The sequence below is a fragment of the Lontra canadensis genome, unplaced genomic scaffold, assembly GCF_010015895.1.
Source record: "Lontra canadensis isolate GAN:19392208 unplaced genomic scaffold, GSC_riverotter_1.0 scaffold142, whole genome shotgun sequence".
Lineage (NCBI taxonomy): Eukaryota > Metazoa > Chordata > Mammalia > Carnivora > Mustelidae > Lontra > Lontra canadensis.
In genome coordinates this window covers 288,026-300,452 of record NW_022631136.1, presented here as the reverse complement: position 1 = coordinate 300,452, position 12,427 = coordinate 288,026, and the positions used below count along the sequence as shown (strand labels likewise).

The following is a 12,427-nucleotide window of genomic DNA, read 5'->3' as shown; positions in this document are numbered from 1 at the left end:
CTCTCGCTCTGTCTTCTGTGTTTATCTTGTGCTCTTTTTGAGTATCTGGTGGTTTTTTGCCATGTATATGGCTGGGTGCTCTAGTATAAATATGGGACTGTCTCTTCAGAAACTTCCCTCTTTCTTTCCATCTTCTTTCTTGTCACCTTTTATTGCTCTGTCATAATTGGCCATTATATAGAACTAAGAGGGTTTTTTTTTTTAAGTTATTAGAATTTTATATCCTGAAGATTAAAATACGAAGGTAGAATGTGTCCTGTTTCTATCTTAAAAACAAAGAACCCAGTTGTTAAAATTGGGATGGTATTAAGCTCAGAATGGTGTCTTTGATCAGTTAGTCTGCTCCAGAGGGTTCCTGAGGGGAAATAAATGCACAGGGGCAAGGCCAAGTAGATGGCATTCTTTAATATTGTCAGGTCCCATGGCATCCCTGTGAGCTGACCTGGACCTTGTGGAGGGCTTCTTTTGCTTAAACTAGAGCCAGCTGAAAATTTACCTTCTTCACTATTTAACTCACACCATCCCTAACCTTACATTTGACCACTCCACAGTCAAGAAAAGACCAAACTAGAGCATTCAGCTATTAAGTCGAAGTGACTGCAACAGTCAGAGAATGGGCATGCCCAATTCCAGCTCTTAAGCTATTGTAGTAATTTTAAAAGTGGGGTTAGATTATTATGGGTTTAGCTAGGAGACCTAGAAATACCCAAGTTCTGTTCTTGGTCACTTGTTCCCCCTCAAAGTCCCCAGTGGAAATACATGCATAGAGAATAGTGGCTATCAAAGGAACAATATTTTACTCCTTTTGCCCAGCACATTAAAAGTTCCATACTGGAAATGTGGCCTAGAGAATTGTTTTAGTTGAGACTGTTTATGGCATTATACTGCCCCTTGGGCATGAGAATGGAGGGAGGCATGAGGGACTGTGGGGGGCTTCTTTTAATAAGGACCAAATACCACACGAACTAAATTGGTTTTGATTTCCCAGGCCCTCTTGTTTTTTGTTGAAATTAGTGGTCAAGCCCAATGAGGATGGGGGCACCTCCTGGCTCAGTAGATAGAACATGTGGCTCTTGACCTGGGAGGGTCATGAATTTAAGCCCCTCGTTGGGTGTAGAGATTGTTTAAATAAATAAACAATAACAAAAAAATCAAACCAGTAGGGAAAGTTTCATGTTGGCAGGGTGCGCCACCTAGTGGCTTTGTGTATGAAAACAGGAAGCTGAAATAAGTGAGAGGAAGAGTGACCAGAGTGCTTAGTCAGTATATACTGACCAATCAGTATATACAGTATATACTGCATATTAATATACAGTATATTTCAGTGTATTTCAATATTTAATTGAAAGGCTTCGATACAGCATTTTACAAAGAGAACATAGCTTTGTCTTTTTTTTTATTATTAAAGTAAAATGTGGACACCTGGGTGGCTCAGTCCCTTAAGCATCTGCCTTTAGGTCGTGATCCCTTGGTCCTGGGATCAAGCCTGGCCTTGGGCTCCCTGCTTAACAGGGAGTCTGCTTCTCCCTCTCCTTCTGCCCTCTGCTCATGTGCTAGCTCTCAAATAAATTAATAAAATCTTCAAAAAAAACATAAACTAAAATGTGCTTACAACAGCCCTTTAATTCTTCTTAAATTTTGCTGCTCATGCCCCTCATGTTTTCAGTGTGATTCTTTCTACTGTCAGTGTGTGTTTAAGCCTTATAAACTCATTTAAATACCAATGTAAGCTGAATACAATGAATAACATAGACTTGTCTGTCATATTATCATATACATCCTAAAGGCAAATGATATTTTTAAATTGTTTGTACTTCTCCCATTCCTTTGATAAAAATTATAGTTTTACTCAGCATCTATTTATTAATTACTGATCACATCGTAGACATTAGCATATTGCCTGAAACATGGTCCTGGCCCTTAAGAGTAGTAGGAGGAGATGGACATGTACATACATAATCGTACCAAAGTATAGGTTAAAGTGATAAATAGTGATAAAGGCTGTATAGCAGATGAGGAAGGAGAGCACAAAGGAAAGAGTGGGTCTATCAGGAAGATTTAGGAAGGGCTTCATAGAAAAAGATACTTGAGGGATTCCTGGGTGGCTCAGTGGGTTAAAGCCTCTGCCTTCGGCACAGGTCATGATCTCAGGGTCCTGGGATGGAGCCCCACATCAGGCTCTCTGCTCTGCGGGGAGCCTGCTTCCTCCTCTCTCTCTGCCTGCCTCTCTGCCTACTTGTGATCTCTGTTTGTCAAATAAATAAAATCTTTAAAAAAAAAAAAGAAAAAAAAAAGAAATACTTGAGTTCTGCCCTGACAGTTGCAAAATTGGTCACCAGGTGGATAGGGGGTGGGTTGCTCCATGCAGAAAGAACAAGCTAGACAGAGGCTCAAGTATAAAGCAACGCAGGGCATTCAGGGAACTACAGCTAAGTAAATGATGTATTAGAGAGGTGGGTAGGGCCAGGAAGTGGACTTCATATGCTTTGCTTAAGGATTTTGAACTATATTTAATAGGTCATGATGGTTCTTTTTTAAAAGGTTTATTTATTTGAGAGAGAGAGGGAGCATGAGGTGGGGCGGGGGGCAGAGGGAAAAGCAAACTCCCTGAGCAGAGAGCCTGATGTGGGACATGATCCCAGGACCTTGAGATCATGACCTGAGCTAAAGGCAGACGCTTAACCAACTGAGCCACCCGGCACCCCAGGTCATGATGATTCTTAAAATGATTTATAGCAGGAAGCAAACATCAGATTTTAATTTTAGAAAAACCTCTTTGGTAATATTGTAGAAAATAGAACAGTGGAATGCATGACTGGAAGTAGTAAAACCGGTTAAGGACCATTGCAGTAGTTCATGCTTAATAATTGTTGACTAAGAGATCAGGTGTGGGGTGGGTAAAAGGAGAGGAGTCTTTAGTAAGTCCCTCGTTTCTGGCTTCGATGGTGGGTGATATTCAGTGCTCTTCACTAAGGCAGGAATATAGGAAGAAGAGTGGGTTTTGCAAGAGTTCTTTTTTTTTTTTTTTAAGATTTTATTTATTTATTTGACAGACAGAGATCACAAGTAGGCAGAGAGAGAGAGAGGGGGAAGCAGGCTCCCCGCCAAGCAGAGAGCCTGATGCGGGACTCAATCCCAGGACCCTGAGATCATGACCCGAGCCAAAGGTAGAGGCTTTAACCCACTGAGCCACCCAGGCACCCAAGAGTTTAGTTTCAATTGTATAGACTTTGAGGCAGTCAAGGGCAGTTGGCAGTCTTCAGTAGACAGCTAGATGTGAATATAGAAATTAAGAGGAGGCCTGGGATGGAGAGGGAGATTTTAGCATCCTGAGTATAGATGGCAGTGGATGAGATTATGGCAGTAGAAGAGATCACCCAGAAGGAGCTAAGGCTGCTGATATTGTTGACACAACCCCAATATTGTTAGGGTTGGACAGAGTTGAGAGAGAGGAGAAGTTAAAGAAGCTGAAGGAGAAAAAAGTTTAATGAGGAGTTGAAATGCTACATGAAGACTAAGAAAGATGAAAACCAAAGAGTCCACTGAGTTCGGCAATTAGAAAGTCATTGTTCTTTGCCAGAGTCAGTTAGGTGAAGTGGTGTAAGTGGGGTAAGGTGTATAGGCTGGAGGACAGAAACAAGCTGGACCGAAATGGGCTGGAAAAGAATGGAAGAAAGAAGTGTGAGAGAAATCATAGATTATTCTTTTGTGGACCTTGACTAGGAAAGGGAGAAGAGACTGGACTTTGTAGTACATATTACAAGCCAAGTGCTAAGAAGATAGGGAGTGGGGCAGCGTGAGTGAGTTGGAATTGCTGCTGCCTTGTGAACCTGGTCTTTAACTGCTTGTTCTCCCCTGCTTGTCTTTCACACAGTCAGGGCTAGTGTACACAGAGGACGAATGGCAGAAGGAATGGAATGAGCTGATCAAGCTTGCCTCAAGTGAACCCCGCATGCATCTAGGTGCCAATGGAGCCAACTGTGGTGGGTAAGTGTGGCTCAGCGGGGGAGTAGGAAGGAAGTCTTTCTTTCTTTTTTTTTTTTAAGATTTTATTTATTTATTTGACAGACAGAGATCACAAGTAGGCAGAGAGGCAGGCAGAGAGGAGGAAGCAGGCTCTCCACTGAGCAGAGAGCCCGATGCGGGGCTCGATCCCAGGACCCTGGGATCATGACCTGGGCCGAAGGCAGAGGCTTTAACCCACTGAGCCACCCAGGTGCCCCAGGAAGTAGTCTTTACTGAGTCCTCAGCATCCAAAGAATTTCATGCCAAGAGGATATCAGAAGGAAAGAGAGGGGCCGTGGCAAGGGTACAGAAGGGTGTAAGAATGGCATGCTATGTTCTGGGAACTACAAGTAGTTGGGCATTGCCAGAATACAGGGTACATGGTCTAGAGTGCTAGACAAGACTGGATAACTAGAGTCGTGTGTGCCATGCTGAGGGTTCGGTTGTACCCTGTCCTGCCCAGACTTTGAGAAACTGCAGGACATGACTCAGTTTTCTCAATAAATATATTGCAAGGAAAATAATAAAGGAGAGAGAACCTAAGTTTAAACACTCTTAGACAAATCAGCCAGTGGAAACATACGGTCATTTATAAGACAGTTGGGGAAACATGAACAATGTCTATATGTTTAATTATTGTTAAATTTTTTTAAAAGTCTGATATTAATGGTTGTGTGGTTGTTTTTAATAGGAGTCCTCTCTTTTTTTAGAGATAGACACTGAAAAATTTATGGATGAAATGATGTGATGTTTAGGATTTGATTCAAAATAATCTGGTGGGTTGGGGTGGGGGTTTATAGTAAAATAGATCAAGGTCTAGATGAAACGACACTGACTATGTGTTTTATAATTGTTGAGGCTGGGTGATGGTTACATGAGAGTTTAGGTATAATATTTTTTATAGTTTTGAATGTTTAAAATTTTGAAATTTTCTGTAACACAGTTAAAAATTATAACCTATCCAGACTTCAGTGTGCATAAGAATAATCTGGGAGGCTTGTTAAAGTGTGGATTTGGGGGCCCCCACCCTAAGGAACTTCAATTGAGTTGGACTGAGCTATGGCCTAGAAATTTGCATTTGTACCAAATACACTGTATTGAATCATGTTGCTGCAGGGGGCAGGAAGCCACTGAATTGTGTATACGTGGGTGATAGGAGCAAATTTGTGTATTCGAACACACTGCTAGCAGAGTGGCTGATGAAGAAGAGGGCAGTGAGACTGGGTGAGGTTGTAGTAATCCAGGAGATGGGCCATGGGTGTGATCAAGAGTTGTGGGTTGCAGACAGGCGGGAGGAGAGAGACACAAGAGACAGGTAAGAGAGAGAATTGGTCAAGCTAGGTGATTAATTAAGATGAGAGATAAAGAAGAGTAACTATTTCAGACGTGTGATTAGGCTACTAGGTAGATATGGTGAGGTGTGAGATGCTCTTTTTCACGTAAGGGAACGTAGGAAGAGGAATTTTTGTTTCCTTTTTTTTTTTTTCTTTTTTTTGTAGGACTTGATGCATGTGATGTGTGGGCGGTTGTGATGGGTAAAGTGAGGCTACACAGTTGTGTCCTGAGCTATAGGATAAAGCAGATTGGGGAAGGCTGTTGAGCAAGATTGGTTTTAACCAAGGGATTACTTCCAGATTCCTAACACTACTTTAGCCCTAGGGCCTTCAAATCTTTCTTGGATTTCTTCATCTCTGAAACAGGAATAGAAATAGCCATGGTAGCATAAAATAATCAGCTATGTCCATGGCAGCCTTAAGATTAGAAAACCAGGAAAGGACATTCCTCTTTTTCCTCTTTGCGGGACTGGTCTTCAGGGGTGTCTTGTTTGATTTTTCTCCCTCTCCCCTCCGCTGTACCCCTTCCACTGTCTCCCCTCCTGCAACTTCAGGGTGGAGAGTTCAGAGGAGCCTGTATATGAGAGCCTAGAAGAATTCCACGTCTTTGTCCTTGCCCATGTGCTTAGGAGGCCCATAGTCGTCGTGGCCGACACCATGCTGAGGGACTCTGGAGGGGAAGGTGAGTCAGTCCAACCTGCCCTGAGCACATTCTGTTTGCAGAGCCTTGGCCTAAGCACTGGGAGGAGGGAAGGAAGGGGCTATATGGACCCTTGGGGAGAGACAAGATATACATTAGAACGATGCAAAATTCTCTATAGAGATTGAATGCAAAGCAGTTGGGGTTAATTGATGAGGATTCTTAACTTAAGAAAGAATGATTAACCAGGGGTTAGAGTGAGTGAAAGGGGAGCTCCCTTGGTAGAGTGGGGCATGGGGATTGCCCTCTAGGCAAGAACACATCCTGAATAACAGTCTTTGTGGTTTGCTGCAGCGTTCGCTCCTATTCCCTTTGGGGGAATCTATCTGCCCTTGGAGGTCCCAGCGAGCCAGTGTCACCGCTCCCCTCTGGTGCTTGCCTATGATCAGGCCCACTTCTCTGCACTTGTGTCCATGGAACAGAAGGAGAACGCCAAGGACCAAGGTGCTGAATGCGGTGTTGTCTTTGGGTGTGCTTTATTTTCACTTGGAAAACCTGAAATGGGAGAGAGTGTAGGAGGGAAGAACTAAGTGACATGCAAGCCCAGGCAGTGCATACTGATAAGGTTTTACTAAGCCAACGATAGTCCAGGGTGTTTAAATTAAACATAAAAACATTTTGACAAAGAACTTTGGGGAAAAAACAGTAGCCTGCCTGTATTTGCTGCTTCCTGTTCTGGAGTGAAGAGTGTGTGTATTAAGATTATAAAACCTTTCTAGTGATGCTTTGCTGTGTTTGTCTTAATAATGACTTTGAATTTTTTGAATCCACATTAACTGGCAAGAATATCATGAGTGTTTGTTGACTGACTGGTGGGGAGTCATGGAGATTAGTGGCCTAAATTGTGTGTTGGCTAGTAAGGGAAAACCAGTCTGTCTGTTTTTGAGGTCAGTGTAATTCACATGTGAAAACTGAGGAGTGAGCTCAGTTTGAGACCTGTGATACAATCCAGCCTCCTTTTTAATGAAGTCAGTTTGTGTTCAGTTTCCTTTCTCTCTTCTTAAGGAGACTCCTTGATGACGTGTTTCTTCCTCTTCAGCTGTGATCCCACTTATAGATTCAGAGCATAAGCTGCTGCCCTTGCACTTTGCTGTGGACCCTGGAAAGGGCTGGGAGTGGGGCAAAGATGACAGTGACAACGTCCGATTGGCCAGGTGAGGCAGGCGTAGCCTTCCCATCTATGAAGTGTCTTTTCCACATTCAGCATCCGTTTCCCCCGAGACTCTTCTCAGCTTAGAGGCAAGACAGTCACATCCTAGCTCCGGAGTTTTGGGAAGATGGAAACACGGGGGACAGATTGGGCACCAGGATTCTTGGAACATGCAGCTGCTTTTTCTCCCCATGAAAGAGAGGGAAATCCTGGGACTGCAACTTGTTCTTTCCTTATAATATGAGGAATGGTCGTCTACTGATACATCCCAGAGTCTCCAAAACAGTCATCAGAAAATCAAGATAATCAAGGCACACTTTTTAATCCCAGCCCAAGTGAGAGGGTTTTTATTTTATTTAAAATTTTTTTTTAAGATTTTATTTTTTAAGTACTCTCTACATTCAACATGGGGCTCAAACTCACAACCCCAGGATCAAGAGTAGTGCACTTTGTCAGCTAAGCCAACCAGGCAGTCCATGAGAGGGGTTTTTAAGTAATTGACCAAAATAGTTAGTTTGCTTTGGATTTTTGCCTTTCTGAATTTAAATAGCAAGAAACATTTGTTCTTTCTGACAGCCCCCCTCCCTGCGGCCTCCCAAAGCAGGTTTAGTCTTTCGCCTTTGCCTTCCACGGCTTCCTACAAAGAGGGTATGGGTATAAAAGCTCCTCTCTTACCTCTTGTCCAGTGTTTCCTTCTCTGGGCTCCTGACATTGGGATCTAATGGAGAGGGTTTGATTTAAAAACTCAGAATTTATGGCTTTCAAAATAAGTTCTCCCCTAAATATCAAAAGTTCCATCTTAATAATATTTACACCAACAACAATAGTGGCTACTGTTCAGTCAATATTTCCTGTTTTCCAGACATTATGCTGGGTCCCTTCCAATACTGTTTTAATCTTCACAACAATACAGGGTAGATATTATCTATGTCCCTTACCAACCCCAGCTGAGTTTCAGGGAGGGTGAAGTGACTTGCCTCAAGGTCATAAAGCTTAGTACTAATTGGTGGAGCTATAATTCAGACCCAACCTTGTCTGAGTCCCAAGCCATGTAGCTCTTTTCCATCCTCCCAACTGGATCACATATTTTGTTTTTTAAAGGTCATGGGATTTTTTTTTTTTTTTTTAAGATTTTATTTCTTTGACGGAGAGAGAGAGAAACAGAGAGGGAACACAAGCAGGGGGAGTGGCAGAGGGAGACGCAGGCTTCCTGCTGAGCAGGGAGCCTGATGTGGGGCTCGATCCTAGGACCCTGAGATCATGACCTGAACCAAAGGCAGACACTTAACAACTGAGCCACCTAGGCACCCCTCATGGGATGTTTTTAATTCTTCCTTTTTCTTCACAGTGTAATCCTGTCCCTAGAGGTCAAATTGCATCTGCTGCATGGCTACATGAATGTGAAGTGGATCCCAGTGTCCTCCGACGCACAGGTGAGGACTTCTCCCACCCCACCCTGTCTGGCCTTGATTTCAGTGACGGGTTAGCAAGGTGATTTGGTGATGGTCTCCTTCTAAATCGCTTCTGATTGATAGCTAACCATTCAAGGTTAGGAATAACTGGAAAATATCAGATGAGTTCCAAAAGACACTTTTTTCTGCCTTTTTACCTGTTAGTGCCCTCCATTTTCCATAGCTCCTCTCCAGCTCTGCTTTTTGATACTAAAACACATTCTTCAAGAAAAGCTTTCTAGACTTTTTGGTGAACTTTGGGTCGTCATTACTTTGTTCCAAGCCTTACATATGTAGACTTCTGTGGCAGGTACCAGAGAGACAGAATTGCTTAAGTCTCCTTAACAGACTGATCCAGTAGGTTCTGAGAAGGTCATCATTCTTCATAGAACAGGAACACAGGAACAGGACAAACAGCCAGACCCCAGTGCTGAATATCTAAAAGTGGAGGGTTGCAGAATGGTTAGGCTTGGTTGTGGTTAGTTACGTCTTCCTGGAGATTAATTTGGGGCAGAATCTGGCATAGAGAAATTTTTTTTTTTTAAAGATTTTATTTACTCATTTGAGAGAGAGACAGAGAGAGCACAAGCAGTGGGAGAGGTAGAGAGAGAAGCAGACTCTCCACTGAGCAGGGAGCCTGACATGGGGCTCGATCCCAGGACCTGGAGATCATGACCTGAGCCAATGGTAGACACCCAACCATCTGAGCCACCTCGGCACCCCAGGCATAGAGAATTCTGTAATGGGGCACCTGGGTGGCTCAGATGGTTAAGCCTCTGCCTTCCGCTCAGGTTATGATCTCAGGGTCTTGGGATCAAGTCCCGCTTGATCCTCTGCCTGCCACTTCCCCCTACTTGTATACTCTCTCTCTGCCAAATAAATAAAATCTTTAAAAAAGAGACAAATTTATAATAAAGAATATTCTGGTATCTATGGAATGTTCTTCCTCTCCATGTATTATATAGTTGCCCGTTGCTCTAGAAGAATGTCAGGCTTCATTTTTTTATCTCCTTATTACAGAAGGGAGTCAGATTGCATTTTAGGTATTAGGTACATCTTTCCCTGGTCCATGGGAGAGCTGACTGGAGCTAGGGAAGAACAGTGCCCTCCTGGGTGACCCTATCCCACCATGACAGCCGCCCTTCACTGGAACTAGGCAGGCACTCCAGAGAGGGAGTGCACAGGGGTGATGTTATTGGTCCTTTTCCACGGGACTAGAACCATTAATCCTGTTCTTACATCCTCCAGGCTCCCCTGGCACAACCTGAGTCCCCCACAGCCTCAGCTGGAGATGAGCCCCGGTCCACTCCTGAGTCTGGAGACTCAGACAAGGAGTCAGTTGGCAGCAGTTCTACGAGCAATGAGGGCAGCAAGCGGAAAGAGAAGTCAAAGCGAGGTCGGGAGAAAGACAAGAAGAGAGCAGATTCTGTGGCCAACAAACTGGGCAGCTTCGGCAAAACCTTGGGCAGCAAGCTCAAGAAGAACATGGGAGGCCTGATGCACAGCAAGGGCTCTAAGCCGGGAGGGGTGGGGACGGGGTCAGGGGTGAGCAGCGGCACCGAGACACTGGAGAAGAAGAAGAAGAACTCGCTGAAGAGCTGGAAGGGTGGCAAGGAGGAGGCAGTGGGGGATGGGGCCGTGTCTGAGAAGCCCACGACTGAGTCTGTGGGTAACGGAGGGAGCAAGTACAGCCAGGAGGTGATGCAGAGCTTGAGCATTATGAGGATTGTGATGCAAGGGGAGGGGAAGTTTATTTTTGTTGGCACCCTGAAGATGGGTCACCGTCATCAGTACCAGGAGGAGATGATCCAGCGCTACCTTTCTGATGCTGAGGAGAGATTCCTGGCAGAGCAGAAGCAGAAGGAGGTGGAGAGGAAGATCCTGAATGGGGGGTTAGGGAGTGGGCCTCCTCCAGCCAAAAAGCCAGAGCCAGATGGCGGGGAGGAGTTGCTGCCGGCACCCCCAGCAGAATCCAAGCCAGTGGCGTTCTCTGCTGGCTATCCTGGGGGCTTTACCATCCCTCGCCCTGCTGGGGCTGGAGTCCACTGCCAGGAACCCCGGAGGCAGCTGGCAGGAGGTCCTTGTGGGGGGGGCCTACCACCCTATGCCACCTTCCCCAGACAGTGCCCTCAAGGGCGACCCTACCCCCATCAGGACTGCATCCCGTCTCTGGAGCCAGGCAGCCACTCCAAGGACGGGCACAGGGGCGCACTGCTACCACCCCCCTTCCGCGTGGCTGATTCCTATAGCAACGGCTACAGAGAGCCCCCTGAGCCAGATGGATGGGCTGGAGGTCCCAGGGGGCTTCCTCCAACCCAGACCAAATGCAAACAACCGAACTGCAGCTTCTATGGACACCCGGAGACAAACAACTTCTGCTCCTGCTGTTACAGGGAAGAACTGCGGAGGAGGGAGCGTGAACCGGGTGGGGAGTTGCTGGTGCACAGGTTCTGAGGGGGAGCCCTGGAGGGCAAGGGGGGCTAAACAAAGAGAGTTAAGCTCAAAGAATTAGCTCATCAAGACCCAGCCCCCATGCGGATGGGGCAAATGCAGTGATGGTGGGAGCCTGGCTGGAAACTTTTGAAGTGTGTGTGCGCTGGAGAGCTGCCAGGCTGGGCAGAGCAGGTCAGGGCTGGACGGTGCCTGGAGGGCCTCGCTCATCCTTCCTCAGTCCTGCTGGGACTGAGGAGGTACAAGGGGGAAAGGCGATGCTTCTGTCTCATAACTGCTTGGGTACACCCCAAGACCAAGGGAAACGAGGGGAAGGTTTAGTGTGTGGGGGTGGGGAGGCAGGCAGAGGTCTAGGGCAGGAGCAGCAAAGGAGGTTCTCAGTCAATAAAAGAGAAAACAGACCAAAGTTCTTGGAGGTTGGAAAAAAGCACATGACGGTGGAGTTGGGAGTGTGGAGGGAAACTGGGGAATTAGATTTGCTATTGAATTGAATTAAGGTAGAAATTAGGGTTGGATCAATTCTTCCTCCTGAAGGATCTGGAAAGACAAGGCAGTAATGTGTGCTCAATGGGTGCTTATTAGGAGGGGGGTTAGTTTACATCCATTTATTGAGATGGGAAAGGGAAGAATTTAAAAGGGGAATCCTTTTCCTCTCAAGTTTTATTTCCTTCTAAACAGCCATCTGTCATCTGTTCTAGTTTGAGAGGAGATTGCTGATTGCCCTGTATCTTTTGCTCATCCTTTTTGAGGGCTGAGCTCAGCTAAGTTAAGATTGTGATTTTTTTTTTTTTAATGACTTTAATTTTATTAAAAAAAAATGTTCCCTCAGGGGAAGGGAAGAGTGATGAGAAGAACAGCTGTGTGGGCTGAATCTTCTCCAGGTGACTGGGTGCACAGGGGATCTTTTGTAACTACTTAGCAATAACCACACACTGGGGTGTGAGTGCACCCTGGGAGGGGCGGGAGCGGGACAGACCTTTGGCCAGACTGTTTCAAACAAAACCAAAAACCTAAATAGAGTACTACCATCCTCTGCTGCTGTGTTTCTGTAGGAAGCAACTTAACTATTGTTTTTTTTTTTAAGGAGAAGAAACAAAACCCCAGTGAGCAAAAACATTATAAAAAATGATTTTTTTTTTCTTCCTATTTAAATGATTCTTTCTCCTTCCTATCTACTTTTGGAGAATGAACTTAACATCCCGGCTTCTTTTGTTAAGCCATAGCTGACCTTAATCTGTGGTTAGTTTATTAAAATAAGACAAAAAATACTTTGTAAGAAGACATATTTTTGATAATAGGATTGATGTTGAAACACAGGGGCAGTTTATAAAAAGGT

At 44.9% G+C, this 12,427-nt stretch overlaps 1 protein-coding gene across 5 annotated transcripts in view; it reads left to right on the top strand.

The window, feature by feature from the left end:
* Positions 1-11,909, top strand: part of OTUD7B (OTU deubiquitinase 7B) — a 53,533-nt gene extending 41,624 nt beyond the window's left edge. For all 5 annotated transcript variants that reach the window (XM_032843630.1, XM_032843628.1, XM_032843629.1 and 2 more), the window contains exons 7-12: positions 3,875-3,987; positions 5,894-6,021; positions 6,334-6,483; positions 7,079-7,193; positions 8,538-8,622; positions 9,889-11,909. In XM_032843630.1, coding sequence (XP_032699521.1) covers positions 3,875-3,987; positions 5,894-6,021; positions 6,334-6,483; positions 7,079-7,193; positions 8,538-8,622; positions 9,889-11,094 — 1,797 coding nt within the window. In that variant the 3' untranslated portion in view covers positions 11,095-11,909. The remainder of the gene's footprint in view (positions 1-3,874; positions 3,988-5,893; positions 6,022-6,333; positions 6,484-7,078; positions 7,194-8,537; positions 8,623-9,888) is intronic.
* Positions 11,910-12,427: the final 518 nt, after the last annotated feature.